Genomic DNA, 27411 nt, shown 5'->3' on the forward strand with positions numbered 1-27411 from the left:
CCCCCCGATATTAGACCTGTGCACTGAACCCTTCCCACATCTTAGACCTGTGCACTTGTCATGCAGTTCCTATTATGGTAATAAGAATGCATTTTTTAGGGCGGCAACACTACCGAGTTGGGTGACTGAGTCAGTCCCACACCACTTTGGAAGCTCTCGGCCTAACTCCTGGTAATCCCGCAGTGCCTCACCCAACCCTAGAAAGGAAGAGGTGATTTGTGGCAACCTGAACATGACACTCCGACTCCTCAGGGGAAGTTGCGGTGAACATATCACTCCCCTTTCCCTCAGCTACTCAGAGACTCTCACATGTCAAGGCAAAACACGAGATGCAAACTGGATTTCAATGCATTTATTGAAGCAATTGCATCCTTGTATCAGAGGAATGAACTGCAATAATTAGGCAGATAAAACGTAATACGGGGATCATTGTTATTATCAGTGTGAAGAAGATAAACAACCCCACCATCTTTGGATGATCCTAAAAACCTATAGATTCCTACCTACACCCTGTGTCTAAGATCTGAGAGCCTAACGGTGGTAACCCTTCTGCCTGTCCCGATCTAAGGCAGTGACTCCGACCCCATACTTGAAACGGTTGGCAAGGGTCTGCCTGATGTCTGAATGACAATCCTCTTAGGTAACTGAAGGGTCAGCGTCAGGATCAGTGAAGCTGTCGATGGAATGATGTGCGTCTCAGGACGGTCATGACTGGAATGCCCTCTGCTCCGCTTAGTCCTATGCATTGTTTATATCATAAATCCTTCCGTGTTCTAGGAACAGGCCTGACGTCCTAATGTGTCTGGAAATGGGGGACTGGAAGTACGAGTCAGAATACCATGTACTGAACAAGACACCCTTGAACAGGGCACAAAGTGCATCATGTACAAATGGCTGATAAAATGTGCTGCGGCGAGCAATTATGTCATCTTGAAATAAAGCAGCTGATTATAATCTAAAAACAATTAGCTAAAAACAAGCTTTGCTTAAAAAATAGGAACATAAAACGAAATGTGTCCGAATGTTGAAGACACAAGAAAGGGGCCCAAGGCTAAAACAAGGGTGTCCAACCCAGGCAGTATGGAGAACCCACAACACACTGAATCCTCCCCACATTTTAGACCGGTGCACTGAACCTTCCCCACATCTTAGACCTGTGCACTGAACCATCTCTGCGTCTCACGCTGGTACACCACAACTTTTCCACATCTCAGATCGGTATTCCTCCTTCTTTCCTACACTTGTTCTTGCACCTTGGTTATGTTTCACTCCTGTGTACATTGCCCTCTCTGTGTCTAACACCTGTACACTTGTCACATGTTTACATTGCACCCTTCATCAAGTCACCCATTGCACAGCAGACGTCCACCTCCTAGCTACTGTGGACAAGTTGTGTGCTGCCAAGGATGAAGGCTTCCCTGCTGGGCTTGTGCTGCTATCTGTCTGCTGGTTCTTCTTGCGCGGCCATGGTACTGGTCTTGTGATCCTACCAGACTAGTTCTTCTTGAGGGTCTGTTTCTTTCAGATGTACAGTCTTTGTTTGTGGAATTGTACAGGGGTCCACAATATCTCCCGTTCTCTTCATCCTATATGTGAAACTGGCAAATTTATTCACTCACTTTTCTCCTTCCTGGATGACACTCAGTGGGGGGCACGATTGGACCAGTAACTTCCAGTAACATTGGTAGTCCGGGAGAATGGTTGACTACCATCCATGGTTGGGTGGCTACCAGATTGTTGAATGGGATGCAGAGGAGATCAGGGATGTTAATTATACACAGGTGACTGGGGGAATGCATGTGTTTTTCTCTGGACTGCAGGGATGCCCTCCACCTTGGCATCCCAGAAGCAGGGATACAGAAGGAGCAGTTTGCTGTAAACATGTCAGTTAGACTTGCTTGCAGCCTCTCCATGTTCCACTTGTATTAGAGATGAGGTCACACTGGCTCCCTGTCACACAGCGCATTCCTTTCAAGGCGCTCTACTCAGTTCATCGGCTTGATGTTAAACATACCCAACTTCTTCTTGCCAATGCCATGGTTAGGCTTCTGCTGTCCCACTTGCAGACCTTGCTCCAAATTTCAAGTTTAAAGCATACACAATGTGGGGCACATTTGTCTGCTTACAGACTGTTCTGAAGAGAGCTGAAGGCCCTGGAGACCCTTCAATTTTGCTAATTCTGTACTCCTCTTGCTATTTCTTAAGTTTCCCCAGCTATTTATTATTCAACTTGGTTCATTCCACCATGATACCTTTTTGGTGTTAGAGCTCGTAAAAGATCAATAGGGGTCATGCCTCTTTCCTGCCTTACTCAAGTACTCTGCACCACCCATGCCTCTTACATGTACTCTGCACCCTCCTTCATGCTGCAGCTATGTGGCAACGCGTGGCAATGAGGACACACGGACACAATGCTTGGGATAACTTGTGGTCCTTGACTGAACCACACCCGTCCTGAGGCTCAGCTTTATTCATTTTCTGACTTAGCCGTCCAAGCAAACCAACCCTTGTATCCTCCCTCCTCGGGCACTTTACATGGTGTTGCCAGATGTAGTGATGGAACACTACAGTCCTCCTTAACTATAAAATTGAAAACAGATGTGAAAACAAAATACACACAAAACATGGACACATGCAAGTCCACCACAGGATCTGCCAATGGGCATTGTGGTGTGGAGGAGTTTGGACCACACGCTCGACCTGCAAGTTCTCAGTCAGTTAGAAAATCTGCAAAACTGCTGAAGAGGCCAGGGTTTGATCTCAGCTGATAGCGCCCACTTCTAGAAATGGATTCTTGGGTGGCCTCCGATGTGGCTGAGAGCCTGACTGTCACAACAGTAAGTTCACTGAAGAGTGGTGCCATGAAGGGCTGAGATTCTTCGGGATGGATGAGAGGTGTTCTCTTGGGCATTGAGGCATTCTCTGTGGCTTTGTCTACCCTTTTCTTGGGTTTATGTGATCTGTACAGGGCACCTCCTCTTCTGCGTCCCTATTCCACAGATCATTTTCTGTAACCAGGGTGCTCGTTTGAGCTGAGAGATGTTCCGGATGACAGTCTTGGTCTCTGTTTGGGCCATTATCATGGCACCTTTAATTTCAACAATTGTCCAAGGGGCCTCCTCAAATGTTAGACAGAATTTTCCACCTAGATGGCAGTCCTTATTGAGGGCTTTCTCTCCAACACGAAAGTTGCATTGCTTGGCGTGATGCCATTGGGAGGCATATTCATTGTAGAGAGCTCTTCTGGTTTCGGAGTGGTTTGGGGGAGTTGGCTGGTCATCCCGCCTGGGATGATGGGAAATGGTGGCTGTTATAGTTAATCTGAAACACAGCTGGCTCGGGGCAATCCCAGTGGTGGAGTGGGGTGTAAGTTGGTACTCCTGGAGGAAGTTGTAGATGGCACTCTCGATGTCCTAGGCCGCGGCAACATCAATGACTTTTGTTAGTGTTCCACCTCTCCCTTGGCTTGAGATCATCAAGGAGTTATGCGTTGATGTTTTATGTGGCGAGACCACAAATACTCAGGCCACTCATGGCCGCTAAGGGAGGGACTGTTGTCAGTGTGGCACTCACTGAGTGGCCATCATTTTTTCAACTTTCTGAATGACCGCCAACGCCGAGGTGTTCGACACAATTTCTACTTCAAGATATCAAGAGAAATCATCCACTGTGATGAGCATGTGGGAGCCATCTGGGATACTCCCAAACTCCTGCTGAGCTGCTGCCATGCAGCTCTATGGCCTTCTTCAGTGATGACGGGTGCTGGCGGGTCTGGCTGTCCGGTTGCTTGGCAGGCAGGGCAACTTCTGACCACTTCTACCACTCTTTGATTGAGGCCTGGAAACCAGACCTTGCTTCTCAGTCTTTTACTATGCCTTGATGGGTTCCATGCGCTAGGAGAATTTTTTTTTGCCTCAAACAGTCGGGAAGGATGATGCGTGGGCCCCACAGGAGGCAACCTTCTTCTGTGATTAACAGATCTTGTCAGGCATTGTGTAAGGACTGAAGAGTTGCCCTGGGATTTTTGGTTCGGTACATGGATGGGGAGCTGAGAGGTCACCAGTCCCCTGACAGCACTGACTGTATGGCTATTCGCAGGCAGTTGTCATGCTTGACAACTTCATCCACCTTGGAGAGGGACATAGGGATTGATTTGAACCTTGTCAAGGAGTCCAGATCCTCAGGGTTTGCGCCTGTTCCCAATATGTCCACCTCTTGGCAGCTCCAAACTCTACTAGCCGTTATAGCACAGAGTTAAAGAATGGCCAAGTGGGGGGAAGGGGTTTTAGGTTGGGAACAATGTGGAAGGAGACCTGTGGAAGGAAAAGTTAAGAACACAATAATCAGATTATACACTTTGACTTTCATAAGCTTTGTTCAGGATAGCTATGGACTGATAACATGATTGATCAAGAGCCTTTATATATCATAACCTTACTAGCTCTGAGTACCTGGAAAATAAATAAGGATTATGCAAGCTTCCATAAGAGCGTTTCTTTAGAATACAATCTGAGGCTCTGAACCTTGAACTAACTCTAGTTATTCTTTGAATAGAAACTACTTAAAAATAGTGATCAATAAACACATTAGGTTTCAGGAATAATATGCGTTAGGTTCATGAATGATACTGCAAAGGCACACTATAACAGTAATCAAAGCACACATTGGTTTTTAGGAATAAACTTTGATAAGCTCATGAATGATACTGCAAGGACACACTTTGTCTAGATCTTTAGGATTCAATTGCTTAAGAATTATTATACACTTTAAATATCAAAACTGTGCATCAAGATTTCAATGTCTAGAAATGATCGCGCTTTCTGCCGATCTGAAACACAAGGGTTAAATGCCAAGAATGACTTTCGCACTCTGCCATTGATTCAACCATCAGGATCCAAATGTCAAAATACGATTGCGCACTTCTGCCGATCTGAGTTGCAAGTTTTAATTGCCAAAAAATGAATTGCGCACACTGCAGCCGATTCAACAACCAAGGTTTCAATGCCAGGATATGATTGCGCACTATGCTGATCCGAACTGTGAAAGTTAAATGCCAAAGAATGAATTGCGCATACTGCTGCCGATTCAACCACCAAGGTTTAAATGCCAGGATACGATTGCGCACACTGCCGATCCGAACTGTGAAAGTTAAATGCCAAGAATGAATCGGGCACACTGTTGCCGATTCAACCATCAAAGTTTAAATGCCAAAATATGATCGCGCACACTGTCGATCCGAACTGCAAGAGTTAAATGCCAAGAATGAATCGAGCACTCTGTTGCTGATTCAACCATCAAGAGTTAAATGCCAAGATACGATCGCGCACACTGCCGATCCGAACTGCAGGAGTTAAATGGCAAGAAAAACATTGCTCACGCGATGTTACCAAAAGGCCTAAAACTCGAGTATTTCTGAAAACTGAGTCGGGGGCCTAACTCAACCTACGCCTTACCGCCCTGCTTGAAGATCACCAAAGGAAATGAAGACAGGGCCTGTAAATCCTAGGTAGGCCTTCAGAACAGCAGCTCAGGAAAATGCTGCTGCTCTGCACTGGGACCTATGAATAGTGAGCACTTGGAGCTGGGCTGGGTCCCTTAAATAGACCCAGGCCCCGCCCACGTGCCACACCCAGCCAGGCTGCAGGAAGGGATTCTAGAAAGGCTTAGTATAGGGACCACACCCTGTAATACTGCAGCAAAGCCTTGAAAATGCGCAATACATTGCAAACAGCATTAAAGATGTTTCAACATGAATCTCTGCAATGCAAAAGGTCAACATACTTCATTAATACATAATGCATCAATTATTACATTTCATAAGAGTTAGTTTATTGCATTACGTCGCCCGTAGAGCGCTCACTGTCCTGATGTTGACAGTACTCCCCCTCCCGAACGCGCACTAGGGCCTGGTTTGTCTGGGTTTAGGGGATGGAAACGTCGCACTAGTCGTGGAGCATGAATGTCAGATGCAGCGACCCATGAATTGTCTCCGGGACGTAACCTTTCCAAGATATTAAATACCAGAGATTATGACCTCTAAGTTTTGAATCCAGAACCTGTTTTACTTTGTATTCCAACTCTCCCTGTGCTAGAACTGGAGCTGGTTGTGAGCGGGTTTTTTGGACTGCTCTTTTCAGGAGAGAAGTATGAAATACTGGATGAATACGTAGTGATTTTGGTAACTGCAGCTTATATGTTACTGGATTGATCTGCTGAATGACTGTGTAAGGACCTATATATTTGGGATTAAACATATGTTTTTTCTTGAAATCAATATGGCGTGTGGAAAGCCACACTCTGTCTCCTGGCTTATATTGTGGTCCTTTACAATGTTTTTTGTCATAATATTTTTTATACATTTGTTTTGCTTTATCTAGGTGTTGATGGATTTGTTTCTGGGTTTGATGGAGTTGTCGTATTGTTTCTGACACCGCTGGTGTAAGTGAGCTTTCTTGTGGAATTGTGATAGGCAATGTAGCTGGATGGTAGCCAAATAGGCCAAAAAAGGGCATTGCACCAGTGGAAGTATGATACGAGTTGTTATAGGCCAGTTCGGCTAACCAAAGCATTGATTTCCAAGAATGAAGTGCTTTCTTAGCGTAAGCACGCAGTTATTGTTTCAATGTCTGATTGAGTCTCTCAGTTTGGCCATCTGTTTGAGGATGATCACTAGTAGATAGTGTGGATGTAACTTGTAGTGTTTTGCACCATGTCTTCCAGAAGTTAGAGGCAAATTGTGATCCTCGATCGGAGAGGATCACTTTTGGTAATCCGTGATAACAGACCACTTGATTTAAAAGTATTGTTGCCAATTCACTGGAGGTAGGCAATTTCCTGCAAGCAATGAAATGTGCATACTTAGTGAGACTATCTACTACCACCAGGATTACTGAGTGAGATTGAACAACTGGTAGTCCTGTAATAAAGTCTAATGATATGTGTTCCCAAGGTCGGAGTGGAGTTGGGAGAGGATGTAACAACCCTTTTGGTTTTGAGTGACTTGTCTTGATACGAGCACAAACTTCGCAATTATCTACCATTTGCTTGATGTCTTTTGTCAAAGTAGGCCACCAAAAGTATTGTTGTATTAGTTCAAGAGTCTTAGGAATACCTGGATGACCTGCCGTAGGTATAACATGTAACCAGTGAAACACTAGTTTGTGTAACTTGGTAGTTGGAACAAATAAACATGCATCAAGAAAAGGTAGGCCTTGTTTGATTGATCTTTTGGGATCTGCTTGAGCCCAGTTCTGCCATTTCTCAATGGTGAAAGAGTTACGGATCTCTTCAAAAAAGTCTTCGGTTTTGATGATACAGAGGATTTTGTCTGGGGCAATGCTAGCTTGTGGAGACTGGATTGCGGGTAACATGGTGGAATCTTGTCTGGACAAGGCATCCGCTTTACGATTGTCTTTACCGGGACGGAAGGTTACCACAAAATCAAACTCAGCAAAAAACAACATCCAACGCAATTGTCGAGGAGTTAAAAGTCTAGCTGAGCTCATGAACTGAAGATTGCGATGATCTGTGTATACTGTGATAGTGTACTTGGCACCTAGCAAATAGTGTCTCCACTCTTTGAAGGCATCACGGATTGCTAAAAGCTCTTTCTCAGCGATGACATAGTTTCGTTCAGCTTTGTTTAGTTTTCGAGACATGTAGGCTATGGGGTGTAGCTGACCAGTATCTTTACTGCGTTGTGATAGCACTGCGCCAATTGCCACATCTGAAGCATCTGCTTCCACTACGAACGGACGTTCAGTGTCTGGGTGAGTCAAGACTGGGGCAGTGGAGAAAGCGTCCTTTAAGGTGGAAAAAGCTTTGTCAGCTTCTGGGGACCATACAAATGGTTCTTTCTTTTGTAATAGCTTGGTGATTGGTGCCACTGTCTGTGAGAAACGATCTATGAACCTGCGATAGAAGTTCGCAAAGCCTAGGAAGCATAGAACATCTCCAACAGTCTTTGGAATTGGCCAATCAGATACTGCTTGTACTTTTCTTTCTGCCACGACCATGCCTTTAGGGGTAAGAATGACCCCTAAAAATTCAACGGTGGTAACATGAAATTCACATTTAGTTAATTTGCAATATAGATGACGTTTTCGAAGAACAGTGAGAATCTTCTTGACATGTTGTACATGCTCGACTTCGTTATCTGAATAGATTAGAATATCATCGATATAGACTATTGCAAATATATGTAGAAATTCTCTGAGGACATCATTAAAAAAGAATTGGAATGCTGCTGGTGCATTACAAACTCCAAAGGGCATGACTGTGTATTCAAATAGACCATATCAAGTTTTAAAAGCAGTCTTCCATTTGTCGCCTTCTCTCATTCTGACTAAGTGGTAAGCACCTCTTAGGTCTAACTTGGTGTAGATTTTGGCCTTTTTAACTTGATCCAACAAGACAGGAATCAAGGGTAATGGGTATTTGTTTTTTACTGTGATTTTATTCAATCCTCTGTAGTCTATACAGGTTCGAAGATCCCCAATAGCCTTTGGGACAAAAAAAAGAGGAGATGCTGCAGGAGACTTAGAGGGACGAATGAATCCATTAGCTAGAAATTGGTCTAAGTATTTTCTCAGGTGTTGGTTTTCGTGTTCTGACAGGGCGTACACACAACAACTAGGGAGTATAGCACCAGGAGTCAGATCAATTTGACAGTCATAGGGTCTATGAGGTGGCAAGGTTTCTGGTTCTTTTTCATCAAAGACGTCTAAAAAAGATGAATACTGCCTGGGTAACATTACATTTTTTTCAGCGGCTGTGGCTATGTGAGTTTTGGGAGGAACTGTGACTCTTTTCTTTACACATGAGTGAAGAAAACATGATTTTTCTCTCTTGCCAGTCTATCACAGGGTTATGGTGACTTAACCACTGCATGCCAAGGATGATCCCATACTAAGGAGCATGGATGACGTCAAAGATAAATTTTTCTACGTGTTTGGTATCTTGATTCCCACCCTTTGCAGATCACAGATAAGGGGAGGGTCTGTAGAGTTACTGGACCTCCATCTAGGAGCTTTCCATCTACGGCTTGTACTATTTCTGGTGTTTTCTTTTTCTTACATGGGATCCCCCATGTTTGAACCAGTTGTGCATTGATAAAGTTGCCGGTAGCCCCTGAGTCGACTAAGGCTTTCTTTAGATAACTCTTCTTTTTTACTAGCACTTCTAACTCTAGTTTGAGATGTCTTGACGGAAGGGTCCATAGTTACACCCAAGAGCAACCCTTCTTTACGCCTTGGGTGTTCTAGTTTTCCGGCTCCATTTGTACGTTAGCTGCCACTTTCTTGGTGGAGATTTGTTTGCCTTTTGGTTTTACTGTACATTCTTTGACGAGGTGACCCTTTCTACCACAGTATAGGCATTGACCGTTATTTTTACGTAGATCTTTTTCTTCTTTCGTCCAGGGCCGTCTGATGGTTCCAATTTCCATTGGTTCATGATTATTCTCTTTCTGAACTCGTGATTCTCTGCGTTCATGAACACGCCAGGAATGTTTCTCAGTCTTTTTGCGTGTTCCTTGTCGTTCAGAAAGATGATGGTCTAGTCTTAAAACAAGATTTATCAAATCTTGACAATCCGTGGGTTGAGGATCGATCTGAGCAAGAATGTCTTTTAACTCATCTTTGAGTCCTTGATAAAACAGGGCTGCTTGTTTTTCTTCAGGCCAAGATGTTTCTGCTATCAAACGATTAAAGCTAGCCATATACGAAACCAAGTCTTTATTGCCTTGTCTCAATTCTAGCAGTTCTCTGTCTGCGGATAAAGTGACAGTTCTTCGATCAAACACTCTTTCAACTTCCTGGACAAAGTTTCTCCAATTATAAAGCAGTGGGCTGTCTATACGCACAAGAGGAATTGCCCAAGTGGCCACGTCTCCAGTCAAATAGGATAGCAGGAAGGCCACCCGGGATTCGGCATCAGGGAAGGTGTTTGGTCGACAGGTGAAATGCAATTCTACTTGAGTCAAAAAGGATTGTGCTTTCTGAGGATCACCTGAAAATCTTTCTGGAGAAGCCAAAGGGATAGCTGAGAGAACTGTGAGGGAAATGTTAGTTGGAGGATTTCCTCCTGAACCTTGAGTAGGAGGACCGAACCAACCCGAACCCAGAGGACCTTGCTCCTTCTTTTCTACTCTGTCTTGCAACTGACTCACTCTCTCAGCTAGACTAGTTGCTATATCTTTAGATGCTACTATATCCGATTGGAGCTGCGTAATTACTTTGACTAGCTCATCCAATGTGGCCATATTGACAACCTAACGCAACCCAGGAGGATTAAAAATTTGTGGGCTCACTATTCTGTCAAGGAGTCCGGATCCTCGGGGTTTGCGCCTGTTCCCAATATGTCCACCTCTTGGCAGCTCCAAACTGTACTAGCCGTTATAGCACAGAGTTAAAGAATGGCCAAGTGGGGGGAAGGGGTTTTAGGTTGGGAACAACGTGGAAGGAGACCTGTGGAAGGAAAAGTTAAGAACACAATAATCAGATTATACACTTTGACTTTCATAAGCTTTGTTCAGGATAGCTATGGACTGATAACATGAATGATCAAGAGCCTTTATATATCATAACCTTACTGGCTCTGAGTACCTGGAAAATAAATAAGGATTATGCAAGCTTCCATAAAAGCGTTTCTTTAGAATACAATCTGAGGCTCTGAACCTTGAACTAACTCCAGTTATTCTTTGAATAGAAACTACTTAATAACAGTGATCAATACACACATTAGGTTTCAGGAATAATATGCGTTAGGTTCATGAATGATACTGCAAAGGCACACTATAACAGTAATCAATGCACACATTGGTTTTTAGGAATAAACTGTGATAAGCTCATGAATGATACTGCAAGGACACACTTTGTCTAGATCTTCAGGATTCAATTGCTTAAGAATTATTCTACACTTTAAATATCAAAACTGTGCATCAAGATTTCAATGTCTAGAAATGATCGCGCTTTCTGCCGATCTGAAACACAAGGGTTAAATGCCAAGAATGACTTTCGCACTCTGCCATTGATTCAACCATCAGGATCCAAATGTCAAAATACGATTGCGCACTTCTGCCGATCTGAGTTGCAAGCTTTAATTGCCCAAAAATAAATCGCGCACACTGCGGCTGATTCAACCACCAAGGTTTCAATGCCAGGATATGATTGCGCACTATGCCGATCCGAACTGTGAAAGTTAAATGCCAAAGAATGAATTGCGCACACTGCTGCCGATTCAACCACCAAGGTTTAAATGCCAGGATACGATTGCGCACTCTGCCGATCCGAACTGTGAAAGTTAAATGCCAAGAATGAATCACGCACACTGCTGCCGATTCAATCACCAAGGTTTAAATGCCAGGATACGATCACGCACTCTGCCGTTCCGAACTGTGAAAGTTAAATTCCAAGAATGAATTGTGCACACTGCTGCCGATTCAACCATCAAGGTTTAAATGCCAGGATACGATCGCGCACTCTGCTGATCCGAACTGTGAAAGTTAAATGCCAAGAATGAATCGTGCACGCTGTTGCCGATTCAACCATCAAAGTTTAAATGCCAAAATATGATCGCGCACACTGCCGATCCGAACTGCAAGAGTTAAATGCCAAGAATGAATCGAGCACTCTGTTGCTGATTCAACCATCAAGAGTTAAATGCCAAGATACGATTGCGCACACTGCCGATCCGAACTGCAGGAGTTAAATGCCAAGAAAAACATTGCTCACGCGATGTTACCAAAAGGCCCAAAACTTGAGTATTTCTGAAAACTGAGTCGGGGCCTAACCCGACCTCCGCCTTACCGCCCTGCTTTAAGATCACCAAAGGAAATGAAGACAGGGCCTGGAAATCCTAGGTAGGCCTTTGGAACAGGAGCTCAGGAAAATGCTGCTGCTCTGCACTGGGACCTCTGAATAGTGAGAACGTGGAGCTGGGCTGGGTCCCTTAAATAGACCCAGGCCCCCCCCACGTGCCACACCCAGCCAGGCTGCAGGAAGGGATTCTAGAAAGGCTTAGAATAGGGACCACACCCTAATCACACCCTGTAATACTGCAGCAAAGCCTTGAAAATGCGCAGTACATGGCAAACAGCATTAAAGATGTTTCAACATGAATCTCTGCAATGCAAAAGGTTAACATACTGCATTAATACATAATGCATGAATTATTACCTTTCATAAGAGTTAGTTTATTGCTTTACATCGCCCGTAGAGCGCGCACTGTCCTGATTTTGACAAACCTATCGAACACCAGACGGACATACTCTTCTGTCTCTTGGGCTTCTCTTGCTTCAGAGGGGGTGATCAGGAGAGCGTGACGAGACAAGAAGTCAGCAGGACTCCAGGCACCTGGCCGATATTTGACTGTGAAGGATGCATTTTTCAGTTCTCAGGGGTGGTTTCGATGAGGATCCATGGAATAGTGGAATTAATGGCTTGTGATCTATAAGAATGGTAAACGGATGTCCATATAAATAATGAAGTAATGCCAGCATCCCTAATGAATGGCAGTGGCTTCACGTTCTATTTGCGAGTATCGTTGCTTTGTGGGCGTGAGCGTCTGGCTCGCATATGCGACCAGTGCCCACTCCCTGCACTTTTGACATTGTGTCCGTACTGCTCCAAGCCCAGTAGGGCTGACATCCACCACCAACTGAGAGTCTTTCTGAGGATCGCAGTACACCAGGGTTGTGTGCAGCGACAGTGGATCCTTGGTGTTTCTGAATGCTTGTTCTTGTTCCTCACCCCACACTCAGGGACCGGTGGATTTGGTGAGATCCCAGAGGGGACCTGTGACTTCTGACAAGTTTTTCATGAGACATCGACAGTACATTACCATGCCCAGGAAACTCCAGATGCCTGATACTGATGGTAGAGCTGGAGCATTCTGAATGTCTCTCACCTTCTCCCGGTCGGGACCAACCTCTCAGTCAGAGAATCGGTAGCCAAAGAAGCTGATGTCACTCTTCAAAAACTCACATTTCTCCCAATCGAACATCAAGCCATGTTCCTTCCGCCAGGTTAATACTGCTCAAGGGCGAGTGAAGTTGCTGGCAAGAGTTGGGTGTGTACCAAAATATCACCACTAACATTCAGCACTCATGAGATTCCGGCTGCACTTGATATGTCAAAGTTTAACCTGGTGTACCGCCAAAGGCTGACGTGTTGAAAAGGTGGTTATGAGCCAAGAACCAGGATGCAGTGGTATCTGGTAATAGCCAGATCAGAGATCCATCTTGGATCTAGGATGTCATCGATGGTCGGGGTCACATGGCGCTCATGTTTGATGGCAAGAATGGGCACTCTCATGTTGATGCATATGCGCATGGAATCCGGTTGCTTTGGTTTTTTGGCAACAAAGATGGGAGAGACCTGTGCGGTTGGGACGGTTACTCTCTTGATGCCTGCTTTTTCTAGGAGTTTCAGTTTTTTCTCACCTTTGGGGCACTGGAGCGACTGATTCATTGATATGGAGTCAGATAACTTTGCTTTCCTGGCATCCAATACACTCAAAGAGGGGTGAGAATTCCAGTAGCAGCCTCTTCAGATCGTTGGTATGTATGATGAAGGCAAATTGCACCAGGTTGAGTATTTGAGCAGTTCGGCAGCTTAAGGCGAACCACCCTCTATCTTGATACATGTAGACTTTTGCTCTGATGATGCCTTGAAAGATTTCAGCTTGAAACATTCTGTCAAAATGCATATATGTACAGTTGCTGAAAGCATAGACTTGGACTCCAGTGGTGCATAAAGACGGAGGGCTAGGAAAATCATGGTACACCTCGGCAGCCATGAGGTTTATGGAAGCCCTAGTGTCGATGAGGGCAGAGACTGGATGGCCTTGGATGCCCACCAGTCATGTAGGTGTTGATCAGTGCATGGCACAGTGTGGGTCAGTTGCCATATGACATACACTGCTTCTTGCTCATCATCGTTGATGTTGCTCTCGATGAGTGTGGCAGGGTGGGAGTCGACTGCACTGATGGTCTCCTCCGGTCACGACGATTGTGGTCTTGAGCTGAAGCAGCAGACTTTGGAGAAATGATTGAGCTTGCCACAGGAGCTGCAGATTTTTCCTCATGTGTGGCAATCACCTGTATGCTGTATGGGGATATGAACTGCTGCGCCATCTGCATGGTTGGCCTATCGGTTTTGGTTTGGGTGCCTCAGGCTTCTTCTTGCGGGGTTCTCTGTGTATCGCATTGATGGGTTCTTCTTTGATGGGGAACGGGTGAGCTGGGTCCATGGGGCCGTCCATGCATTAGAGAGTTCTTTGAACCGTCCTCAAGCCAGGATGTATCTCATGGACATATGTGCGGCTCTTGCAGGATGTGCTTGTGTAGTTTCAAGGATACACACCCCTGTATGAATTGCGCTTTTACTTCATCCTCCTCATTAGGCAGCGTGCATGTGCTTGCCAGTTCCTTTAGGCGGCTGTAGAACACATCTACGGATTCATCCCTCCGTTGCCATGCTTTGTGGAGGAGGAGCCATTCATTGTCTGGGTTAGTGTATCATGCAAAAGGCGCAGTGATGGCATTTTTAAGCATTGTTTATATGAATCTCCCAAGGTTTTAGTATAAGTATGTCGGGGGCAGAACACTTCCCCCTCCATAGTGCCGCTCACCACTGCACATGCAGCAGAATACTGTTGTTTAGTCCCAACCGCTGGTTGCGCAGAGCCATCGGTACACATGACCACCTGATATTGGTCAATAGGCAACGTACCAGCAGGAACAGGGTATTCCATCTCATATTGAAGAAATTCTTGAGTCTGCAGTTTAGGGTCAAAAACGTAATCTACATTAGTGGCTGTCAAAGACGTAGCCCATTGTATCCATCGCGGGTGCAAAGCTTTCGAATTTGGAACACTCGCTTTTGTAACTGCCTCTAAGGCCGGAATCGGGGAAACGACCATGATGCGTTGGCCCTGGGCAAGCGGTCTTTCTTTAATAACAGCCATCTGAACTGCAGTGAGTATTTTCTCAGTCTGTGCAAATCGTTGTTCTGCAGCAGAATATAAGTGAGACTTGTATGCAATCGGGACTGTCTCCCCCTCATTAAAGGTGACATACGTAAACCCAACAGCCCCAGGTATCACCCTGATGACTAAATGTGTCTTATTGTCCCGTGTGTGTAAGTGTTTAACTGCTAAGAGATCATTCTGTAACTCTCGTAGTATGTGTGTATGTTCAATCGTCCAAAATTTACTAGAAAAATTCGGGTGAATCAACTCGTATAAGGGTTTTATACGCGTCGCATAATCAGGAATGTAAGTTCTGCCAAAATTCAGAAATCCCAACAATGACTGGAGCTTCCGAACCGTATTAGGAGGCTGCAATAAAGCACATTTCTCCAAAAAATGTGGCGCCAAGCTCTTGCCCTCACTCGACAACTCATATCCCAGGAAAATTACGCTGAGGAAGGCAATCTTTGATTTCTTAAAATTAAACTTATAGCCAATATCAGCAAACCCCACAACAATGCGCGATACACGCCTTAGATGTTGCAGAATCTCATCGTCTGTCAGATATATGTCATCAACATATGATAACGCTTCAGGGTCGAACTCATGCAGCATTTCAGTTACACGAGCCGAAAACAGTCCTGGGCTATTCTTATACCCCTGAGGTAAACGACAAAAAAAATTCTGAGAGCCAAACGCACTGAAACTGGTATAGTCCCGACTTTCGGGCGCTATATTCTGGCAGAAAAATCCATTCGAGATATCTAATGTTGTCTTGTACTTCTTACGTACGATATTATTCATAAGCGCTGCGCTATGTGAATTCTGTATTGCATATGTGCATGTATGACTATTCAAATGTCGGTAATCCACCACAATCCTATATGAATGGTCCGGTTTAGCAACCGGAAATAAGGGATTATTCATCGGCGAGACACAGGGCTCAATTACACCCTGGTACTCCAATTGTGTAAGAATTTTCCTAACCGATGCCCTTGCTTCAAATTTGATAGGATACTGCGGTTGTGGCTGAGGTTCGCCCTTTATCGGAATTATATGATAAGGTGATTGTCTATCCCACCCCACGTTATTTCTATACAGGGCGGGAGCCTGTGCTAGAGCCCATGATTTACTAAAGGACTCCGCTAGTTCTTTCGGAACAAGTGGTGAGAAGGAAGGTGTAATAACCTCCTCCCCAACCGGACAGTCGCGAACAAAGTCAGGTGGCCAATCCTGTTCGGCCAGCAGAACATCATATGATTTTACCAGATGGTCCCAAAAAATGGCGTTTATAATACGGTCAATGTCCCCTTCCAATCGCAGAGTCACTTCATATACTCTATCAGGATCAGAGACTCGCATATCCGCCGTCTCGACTTGTATGAAGTAATCAGTTGCTTTCACCTCCAGATGCTCTAGATGTCTCCGGCGAACTATTGTGACCTCTGCTGCGCTGTCTAACAGTGCTAACGCCCATGTCTTGTTCGTCAAGAGAACTCTCTTCTTGAGCGGCATGTCTAACTGAGACTGCTGCCACTTTCTTCTTTTTAAATTGCTGTTTTTGTTGCAGCGGTTTCTCTTCTTGTTTAATAGAAACCTCCGCCGAGCGTTGTGAATCCTGTCTCGGTTTCACGTACTCCGTCCTCCGCTCTGACCGCCCACCTCTCTCACTTCTCTTTTCCGAGGAGTCCTGAAAGGAACGAGATTGGCGTGTATCAGTATATTGATATCTATCAGGCGTCTTCAAAGTATCCCTATTCCTGAGATTATACTTATTCTGTGGGGTCTCCGATTGCGGAGACTGCCCACCATCTTTTTTAGGTGTTTGCTGTTTCTTTTCCCAGCGCTTTTTCGAACCCTCAGGTTGTTGCTGTTTAGCATTATCTTTATTATTCTTTCCCTGTAACTGGGGTTTCTGTGGTCTAGCACCTAGGCTATCTCGACCAACACTAGAATACGTTTCCGCTATTATTCTCGGAAGTTCCCGCTCCTGATTAAGCAGCGGAACATCCCGAAGACGCATTCGCACTGCTAGTGCTACCGCCTCTCCCTTGAGATTACTCAAAATAATAGAAGAAACTGTGGCAAAATTGCCCAGCAACTGCATGCCCAAATCTAAGGCAGGGGCAGCCCCATATTCATCTTGAATTTGTTTAAGCACGTCCGGTAAATTAGCTAATGTCGGTGTACCGTGTGCCGTAGTGTAGAGCGCGGCAAACACCGTGCCCCAGGTATTACAAAGGTCCACCGGAGGAACCATCCCATACGGCAAACACATTGTCAAAATTCTATGTTGATCCTGAGGTCCTGTATGGGGAAATACTGCTTCCAGCGTATTAATTTTTTGCGCCAGCCAAAACGGAGTCTCCTCTCGTGTAGCCGGTACTTTACCCATAACGGAGTGTACAGTGGCCGGATTAATACCCGGAACCACTGCCTGTGGGTGCGCTGGAGCAGCACGCGCTGCATTTGTATTTAGTGTCTGCATGACAAACTGAACTAATCGTCTATATGTAGCCGTTAAGTCTGTATATAAACGACGAACTTCAACCACTGCCAATTGAGCAACCGCAGGATGAGGTGTGTATGTAGCCAATAAAGGCCAGGTAGGACCATCATTACTCAGCGGACCTAACCTAACTTGTGCTACTGTGTGTGGGAGGGCGCCATCAAGCCAATTATGGTGTTCTTGATAAGATAGAGGTATTTCTAAATAAGCGTAAGCCCTGTATTGTCCAGGGACATTCGCAACAGTGTATTCGTGAAAAGTATTTGTACCCCCATCCACTGCTGGAAATCCGACCCAAGAATAAAAAAGTTCCGTTCTATAGGCTGCATGGGCGTCCACCACAAAAGTGACTGGACCCCCCTGGACCGTCAGTCCATGTGCTAACAGATGTCCTGTGAGCGGGTGACGCATATTGATTGCTACATTCACTACATTAGGATTCGCCATTTGTAAAAAATAGCTCTAGGTCAGAGAAGGCACACCAATATCGGGGTTTTCCTTTCAAAGTTCAAGCTTGAACAACCAACCACCAAGCAATAGGAAGCACCTATCCCGTGGCGGCGGAAACCCTCAGCCCCACGGACGTCTCCGTATACGGAACGAGGAGTCAAAATATATATGAGACCAAGAGAGTCAGTCGGACCTAAACATTAGAGCCAGACCAAATGTTGGCGGCGCCATGTCGCGTGGGCTCTCATTATTCTAAATGAGACTACTGGATTTCTAGGCAGCAGGATCGATAACGGTGTGGGGGACTGAGTCTGTCCCACGTGTAAAGAACTCTGTCACCCTAAATCCGTTTTTTGCTCCGGCTAACTAGCAGTGCCTCATTTCTCCCATGAGGAAGGAATGATTTGGCAGCCGAGCGCATGACATCTTTGGAACTTCTCAGGGAAGTCGTGGTCACTCAGATCCAAAGCAACTCTCTTATTTCCAATATGATCTCATATACAAATGACAAAGACAGTATAAGTTTTATATAATATTTTAATAAAACGACTGTATTTTAGATATTAAGGCGTGAGCCGCAATAACCAGAATGATACAACACAGTAGGATTGAAATAGTCACCAGGAGAGTAAAACATAAGAACAAAGCTATCAAATTGTCTAACAGTTTCTACTCTCCCTCTGCTTGTTCTATTTAGAGCACAGCATGTTAAGCTTCTAGCTTGCCTGTCAGAATCACTGTGGAGACATCAGCCCTCATACCTGAGCAAAGACCTGTGATCTTGGTTCAGCATCTGCAACGAGGCAGTCAGCGTCTAGTTGTGGTTCCCTGGTCGGAATCTCCCTCTTGCGTGTATTGGGACAAGGAAGTGATTTTATAACTAACATGTCATCGTGATCACAAAATGTCCCTACGCAGGAATGCCAAGTCTAAACTCCTACCACGTCTATCGGCAATGTACCAGACTGTATCCTTGACTGAAGCACAGAGTAAATATGTTATGGAGAACTCTAGTGCTGAAGTAGGCAAAACAGTGTGATATGAATAAAAAAAACAACACCGTAGAACTGGCTATTTGAAAAATAACAGTACGAAGCCTAATAAAAAGCATGTAGAGCAAAGTGCACAGAGGCTCTAAGCTATCAGCATATGAAATAAAATATATTCAGGGCAAAGTGCACAAAGGCCTAAAGCCTGAAGCTAAAGCGCAATGAATACGTAAAAACTGACCACACTACAAAGATACCACATAGACATATGTCACGGCATTCCCAATGCAATCCTATGAGAGGAGCAGCGCTCACAGTAGTGAGAAACCAAATAGGCTGTTTTTCACTACGAGGACATGTAACACATAAAGACATATGTCCTACCTTTTACATACACAGCACCCTGCCCATAGGGCTATCTAGGGCCTACCTTAGGGGTGACTTAGGTGCAGCAAAAAGGGAGTTTAGGCCTCGGCAAGTAGTTTGATTTGTCAAGTCAGGGTGACAGTAAACTGTGCACACAGACCCTGCGGTGGCAGGCCTGAGACAGGTTTGAAAGGCTACTCCTGTGGGTGGTGCAATCTGGCCATGGGTATAGGGGATACCACAGTACATGGGTCTTAAAGGTAAATTTTATGTGCCAGTCAGGTGTAAGCCAATCATACCAAGTTTAGAAGGGAGAGCACATGCACTTTAGCACCAATCAGCAGTGATAAAGTGCCCAGAGTCCTAGAGCCAACAAAAAGAGGTCAGAAAAATAGGAGGAGAAAGGCAAAAGGTTTGGGGATGACCCTGTAAAAAGGTCCAGGTCCAACATGCACAGAATGAGTGGGGCAAACAAGCGCGCTGACAATAAGGTTTACTTCTCTTGGCGTCGGGCATGCTGGGTGGCCCAAGGGCAGGTCTGGTGACAGAGCAGTGGAGGCAGCAATCATTTGTCCATGGGGCTGGATCTGGCTCACCCACTGTCCAGAAACAGCACGCTGTAGATAGTTTATATGTGACTTGAGGGCTAACTCAGCACTGTAATGGAGCCACGTGGAGGGAGGCAGCAGTTGAAGACACTGTTCGACCTAAGGAGTCTGGGTGTGGCAGCTGTGGTGCGTCTGTCGTGTAGAGTGTGGGGCAGAGCCTCCTGTGAGGCCGACGAAGGCCTGGGCTCAACTAGCAGGTAAGATGATCATTGGCTGGAAACTCTGGGTCGCTGGGCCCCATGTGAGGCGGATGGCATCACAGCTCGTCGGGTCAACAGCACGAGGCGGCATACAGGGTGAGTGCAGGCTGCCTCTGCAGAGTTGCGGTCTCTGCTAAAAGCATAGGCCTGCAGGTGTAATGCTCAGGGCACGGACACGCCCGGGAATCTTCTTCCCCTCTGGGTGCAGGATAGAGGAGCAACGCACACGGAAGGCTGTGCGGCCACCTTATTGCCAATGCAGCGTTGTGGCAATGAGGACACACGGACACAATCCTTGGGATAACTTGTGGTCCTTGACTGAACCACACCCATCCCTGGGCTTAGTTTTATAAACTTTCTGATGTAGACGTCAGAACGAACCAACACAACTACGCCTTCAGGGGAGACCCTTGCATCCCCCCTCCACAGGCACTTTACATGGCGTGCCAGATGCAGTGACGTAACACTACACATGCCTGGCACCCGTTCTCTGCTCCTTCCTCATGCCTCACTTACTGTCTGCCCCTTCCCTCATGTTTTTATCTCAATTCTGCCCCCTGCTCATTCCTTGTACCTGTAGTCTGCATCCTCCCTCATGTCTTAAATCTGTTCTTTCCACCCTACCCATGCCTCACTTGCAATCCACCCCCCTCATGTTTCATCCCTGTACTCTGCCCCTTTCTTATGTTTCAGACCTGTCTCTACACTCTCCCTTATTCCTAATACCTATTCTTTGCACCCTCCCTCATGCCTTACAACTGTACTCCTCACTCTCCTCATGCCTCACTTAGAATATGTCCCCTCGCTCATGCTCACACTCTCCCTCATGTCTCAAAACTGTTCTGCTGCTGTTAGGTTTTGGTGATGTCTGCCCATGTACTCCAGTCACCACTCTTGGGTCATGTCCCTGATGTTCTCTCTGTCTCTCCTTAGCCCCTGTGTTCTCTTTCTTGTGACAGTCACTGTCTCTCCCTTCCTAATAACTTTATTTTTCCTTCCTCAGTTTATGGAAATTCCACAGGGCCCGATGCCTCCGCCCACCGTCAAAGAAGGCTATGGCTACGTGCCCCTGAAGAAGGTCAGACTGTGCTTGTTGTCTTAAGGCTGAAACCTGTTGATGAGTTTATGGAAATGATGCTCTTGTACTGACCTCACAAGGGCACTAGCATACTTCTCAGACATTTTCAAGCGCACAGCGCCTGCACGGGGGGGATAGCAGATGGCACATCCCGTCCCCCGCTAGTTCTGGACTCTTCGTCATCTTTGGGTGAGACGGGTACACTGATGACAACTGTGTGGGAGACTCCTTTACACATTTGGCAACATACCCTTATCTTTGGTACAGAATCACATTAAAAGCATTATTTAGAATACACTTTTATTGTCAATTGAAGACAATGTTCCAGTGATGTCATACAATAATTGTAGAATAACAGATGATAGACATTTCATATTTCAAAAATGCAGTATATTATCCCTTAACTAATCCGTATTATCCCTTAACTAAAATTAACTATGCTTCTGTCTTCTTTATGGGCTTTGCACCTATGATGAGGCAGCTCTGTTTTCTAAGAGTTAGAAGACCAGGGACCACTATTTAGTCGACTCTCACTTTTCTGGATCAAATTCTAGTATCAGTACTTTGAATCATCGGGAATAGAGAATCTATTACTCCTTTTAATGGCTGCCAGAATTTCCTTGCAAAAAAGGGACATTTTCAGTCACCCCTGTTATAAATGCATTGGACGGCCTTCCTCCCCACATTTTCTCCAACACAGGTTGGTAGTGCTGAGGAACATTTTACTGCATCTGTGTGGGGCCAGGTAGCAACCCATCAACATTTTATTGGAGGATTGTGTAAGGAACATGTTTTGTTTATTCTTCTGTGCGTCCCTCCATAAGGCAACGTCTTCAACCAGCATCATTTCCCATCAGCCCGTATGCTCCATTTCCTCTGGGTGTTGATATTGGACAATATCTTATTTATCCCTGAGATAATCTGGCATTTCCTAAAGACTTCATCAATGGACTGGTCGCTGAATCTCTAATTATTGGGGTTGAAGCCCAATGTCTCAGTGAATAGTATCTAAAATCTTCTGATATTGCGACAGGTCAGAGGATTCCCATATTCCAGGCATTGTGAGCCTGGGTTGCAGCTGCATTGGTACCCTGTGGCCTCCTCCAGCAACTTGAAAACTGCCTCACAAATAAACGCAGCTTCGGGCAACTCCACAACGTGTGTAGCAGAATACCTTCCATCCCACACCTTCTCAGATGTAGTGCACTCCCCACCCTTCCCAATTTTATGTAGCAACGTCCTTGTGTAGAATACCCTATGGACGTTCTTCAAATGGACCAAGCGATAGCTCGCCTTAATTGTGATGTCTGCGGGAAAACTATCTAAATTATTCTTGGTCATCATTCTGAACACCCCATTACAATTCCTAATTATACAGCTCTCTAGTAAGATCTGATATGTTGATCCCAGATTTCCCCTTTTCTTAAATACCATGAGTACTTTTCACTAGATTCTCTCATGTTTTCTCTGCCGCACAAGACATTAAATATTTCCACAGTATTTTAAAGGTCTCCCCATCAATCTTAGGGCCTGGTTTCGATTTTGGCATATGGGTTACTACATCACATATCCAATCTGCTCAAATATAAATCCCATAGGATATAATGGGATTTATATTTCGTAGGATATAATGGGATTTATATTTCGTAGGATATAATGGGATTTATATTTCGGAAGACTGGCTATCCATCACCATTGTGACTGTGTAATCCATCAGCCAAAATCTAAATCAGACCCTAAATCAGGAGCAGTTTAAAAGAATGAGTCTCAATACTTTTTAATTGCAACTATCCTCCCGCGCTATTGGATATATTGATTCTGCCCTGTTGTGAGCCCAGTCATTTTCCATCCATCAGTGCTGTACTTGCTCCCAAAATGACAGCAATCCACATGGTAGTATTCTGTTCTATTTCTATTCTATTCAGGGCATTGTAGAGAGGTGGCTACCTAGGACATGGCTCCCAGCACCAGGACGCAACTCAATCAAATTAGACGTACAGCCAGGTTTTAAGCTGCTTCCTAAAACTCAATTCATCTTCCATCTTCTGAAACCCGACAGGCAGAGCGTTCCATAATTTAGAAACAAGATAAGAGAAAGAACTCCCATCACTTCTCACTTTCCACACCATTGGGGTCACCACCAGATGTAAGGTTGATGATTTCAAGGTTCTGCGGAGCATATAAGATCATATCAAGTGATGTAACAGCACAGGGCCTTTTTTGTGATAAACTTAGTGATCGATACAGAGCTTTAAATTGGATCCTCTGTTCAATGGATAGCCAATGCAAAGATGCCAATGAACCCGAGACCAGGTGATGCTTCTGTGTCTTAAATAGCAGATGTGCTGCTGAATTTTTTTCACCGCCTGCAGTCTCCTTAAGACATGGTGCTGGCATCCTAAATAAAGAGAATTATCTTAATTGTGGTGGGAAAGAACTAAGGACTGGACCATGATCCTTTGCAATGAAGAATGTAAAAATTCTGTGATCTTTCTGTGCATTCGCACAATGCCATAGCGGCCATCCATATCCATACCTGAGACTTGAGAGTAAGTTATTGTCCAGTCAGATGCCTAAATTTTTATATCATTGCTTTAGGCAAAGGCTGCCTAAAGAATCAGGCCAGCAAACCATGGACCAGCAGTTGAAGTCGTTGCCGACCACCATCACTTCAGTTTTATCTCCGATGAGTTGCAAACAACAGGCTGCCATCCAGTCTGCTACCTCCTTCAGGCATGGTTGAAGCTGGTCTGGTTTAGAACAGCTTTCCTGGAGTTATGGAAATTACAATCTTGAGTATCATCCGCAAATGAAGCTATTGAAAATCCATAAGATTGCACAAAGTTGGCCAAGGGATAGGCGTACAGGTTAAATAGTGTGGGGCTCATTGAGGATCCTTGGGGTACTCTGCACTTAAGGGAAAATGAAACCGAGTAAAATGGCTTGTCATAGACCTGCAACCTCCTGTCCTCCAAAAACAAAGGTAGCCATTCAGTGCTAGGGCGGTTACTCGTGAATACTGTAATCTCTGCAGCAGCACTGAGTGACATACTGTGTCGAAAGCAGCACTCAGATCCAACAGAATAACTGCTGCTGAGCCCCCTTGATTTAGAGTCATTTTACCGTACCCCACAACTGCTAAAAGAGCCATCTCTGTACTGTGTCCGGGCCGAAAGCCAGTTTGAGTAGGATGAAACAAAATATTTTTTTTCAAAACTAATAAGTGCTGATTGACATGCTGATTACTGCTGATTGACACGCTGATTACTGCTGATTGACACGCTGATTAATACTGATTGACATGCTGATAAGTGCTGATTGACATGCTTTTCCTATACCTTCCCACGCTAGAAAACAGGGATATCGGGCTGCAGTTTTCTCCTAGTGAGGGGTCTGGAGAGGGATTTTATAGAAGCGGCTTTACCACTCAGGAAGACAGCACTACCTCAGTCCTTAGCGAGAGGTTAAGCACCTCCCAAAGCAGCAGGGAAATTATTCCCACCCCTTGAATCGCAATGTACGGGGGAGCAGGGTAGAGAGGAGACCTGATTTTGCTGCATTCATTAGAACCGCTGACTTCTTCCTTGGTGAGGTGGAGGTTTCTCTTAGCATCTCAGGTTGACACAGAGAAGCTGCGACCTTCAACTGCTCTTTTTTTTTTAAATTAGCCGAGTCATTAACCCGGGCCACTTATGGTGTTACACAGTCCCATCCACTCTAGATTTGTTAGAGATATAACAATTTTAAGTACCACAAAAAGCTCTTTGGCAGAATTCAATCGATCAATCAGTCATTTGTAGAGCGTGTCACTGTCACCCTTAGGGATATGGCTGCTGGGGTGCGATGTCTCTGTTGAAGAGACAGATCTTGAGTCTCTTTCAGAAGTCCGACAGAGAGGGTGCAGTTCAGAGGGGAAGGGTAGGTCATCCCAGGCCTTGGCGGCAATGTAGGAAAAAAGAGCAGCAGCAGCTGCTGGGGATGCGGCGGCTTCTGGGCGTGTGTGCGAGGGCTCGCACGGAGGAGCATTGGTGTCTGGCGGGTTGGTGTAAGTTCAGTCAATGGCTGATAAGTCGAGGCGGCCGTTTCCCCATGGTCGAGGAGTGCTCTGATGTCATCAGTGGCGGCAATGAGTGCAGGCTCAGTGCTGTAGTTGGAGCGGAAACCTGATTGGGAGGTGTCCAGTAGGTTGTTTTTTTCCAGGAACCTGCTGAGCTGCTGATTGATGGCCTTATCGAGTACTTTGGCCGGGTAGGGGAGCAGAGTGATGGGTTAGTAATTCTTGAGTTCGTCGGGGTCAGCGGAGGGTTTTTTCAAGAGGGCTTTGATTCAACACATTATTTTTAATGCATAGTAGGCATGGTGTGAGCTTCTAATACCATAATGATATTTTTTTTTTACTGCTTTCTTATATTTGCTACTAGAATCATACTTTTTTTCCCGAATTGCTTTCTGAGCTATTACATTCTTTTTTTAATCCATGTAAATGGGGATTAAACCATGGAACCCTTGTCACATGACATGCGTTTGTGACTCCTAAACTTGATGTTCATATCTAAGGATGCCTTAATCCATTCATTGAATTTTAAAGAAGCCCCTAAAATATTATCCCCTAAGTCAGGTCTAGTATTAAGGAGAGTACGTTCCAGTTTGATAGGGTCTAATTTTGACCATCCCTGGTATGGTGGGTGAAGGACTGCTAGCGTTCTGACCAGGGAGGAAAATTTGAACTATAAAATGCTCAGACCAAGTAATTGGGAGAGGTTTCATAACTAACATAGTGGAAAGGTTAGTAAAAACTGGTTTAAGAAGATGGATTTTCTTGTAAGTTGGTGCTGTAACTAACTGAACCAACTGTAAGGAGGCTAGATGCTGTACAGGTTTAGTAGCATTGGAACATTTGGAGTCAGCTAGATCAATATTCAGATTACCCGAAAGTGTGAAGTTAACTTTCTGTTTTTTAACACCAAGCTACCAATAGCTCTGGTAAAGATTGTAAACTGTACAGCTGGGCTCGGAGGATGATACACCAAGGCACCAGACATGGTGAAGGTGGGAATAAATTTCATAGTGAATAAAGTATTTTCACAATCCGGCGATAGTGAAGGTGAAATAACACAGCATAGCACCACCTTATGAATTATTGCAACCCGTCCCCCTTATCTAGGGGATCACATCCCAGGTTCCTGTTAAAATACCTAATCCGGCATATAAATCGCTTATGAATGAAAACAGATCTAGTTTATGCTGTGCTTGTGATCTGCAGTTAATCAGAAGCAGCTGCCACAATTCCAGCTCCTAGGGATTAGTTTCTTTGAACTAACACTGCCCCCTGAGGCTGAAATTGCTATTACAAGCAAGTGTTGCTGGTCAAGGGTCGATCGAGTGAAGGCAACTACCTTTAGGACTTACATTTAGGGCATGTAATTGCTCGGAGGAGTAAGACACGTAACTTTGTGGAAAACGACAAGGGTTGCTGACCCAGTGGCTTACCATTAAACAACGTATTAAAGCGCTCCAAGGGTTAGCCCCCCATTTATCTCAAAATGAGTTGTACTCTCATTTCATCCTTAGTTAATCTGTCTGCTTTACCAACATACTTTAATCCTGAAGTGTGGGCCAAAGTTTTCTATTTGTGGGTGTTAGAAAGGGTGTCTCTGGTTGGCAGTTTCTGGCACAAGCGGGGACCCTCACTCTACTCAGGGTAAGGGAGTTACACTCCGAAGACAACCCCTGCTCACCCCCTTGGTAGCTTGGCACAAACAGTCATGCTTATCTCAAAGGCAACGTGTAAAGTATTTGTACCAAAACACACCGTAATACAGTGAAAACCCTACAAAATGGACATCACACCAGTTTAGAAAAATAGGCAATATTTATCTAAATCAAACAAGACCAAAACGACGAATATCCAACATACACAAATCAAGAAATGAATTTTTAAAGTAAAAAGAGTCTTACTCCATAGAAAACAATGGAAACGTCGTTTTTACACAAAGTACCTGGTTTGCGTAAAAAATAAAGCTGCACGGGCGAGCGTGCGTCTGATAAGTTAACAATGCGTTGATTCCTTACTCGCAAGTGAGGCCGTGCGTCGTTTCTTCTCCGGTAAGGTAGGCGATGCTTCATTTTTCTGCCCGCAAGAGAGCAATGTGTAGATTTCCGGACAGGGGACCTCGGATCTGCACAGGTTCACGATGACTTTGACACCCAGCGACGATGCGTGAGAAATTCGGCTGCCCGG

At 45.0% G+C, this 27411-nt stretch overlaps 1 protein-coding gene across 2 annotated transcripts in view; it reads left to right on the plus strand.

The window, feature by feature from the left end:
- Positions 1-27411, plus strand: part of LOC138286694 (beta-galactosidase-1-like protein) — a 296524-nt gene that overhangs the window by 213408 nt on the left and 55705 nt on the right. For both annotated transcript variants that reach the window (XM_069227181.1, XM_069227179.1), the window contains exon 12: positions 21096-21170. In XM_069227181.1, the coding sequence (XP_069083282.1) occupies positions 21096-21170 (75 nt within the window). The remainder of the gene's footprint in view (positions 1-21095; positions 21171-27411) is intronic.

This window comes from Pleurodeles waltl, chromosome 3_2, assembly GCF_031143425.1.
Source record: "Pleurodeles waltl isolate 20211129_DDA chromosome 3_2, aPleWal1.hap1.20221129, whole genome shotgun sequence".
In the NCBI taxonomy this organism is placed as follows: domain Eukaryota; kingdom Metazoa; phylum Chordata; class Amphibia; order Caudata; family Salamandridae; genus Pleurodeles; species Pleurodeles waltl.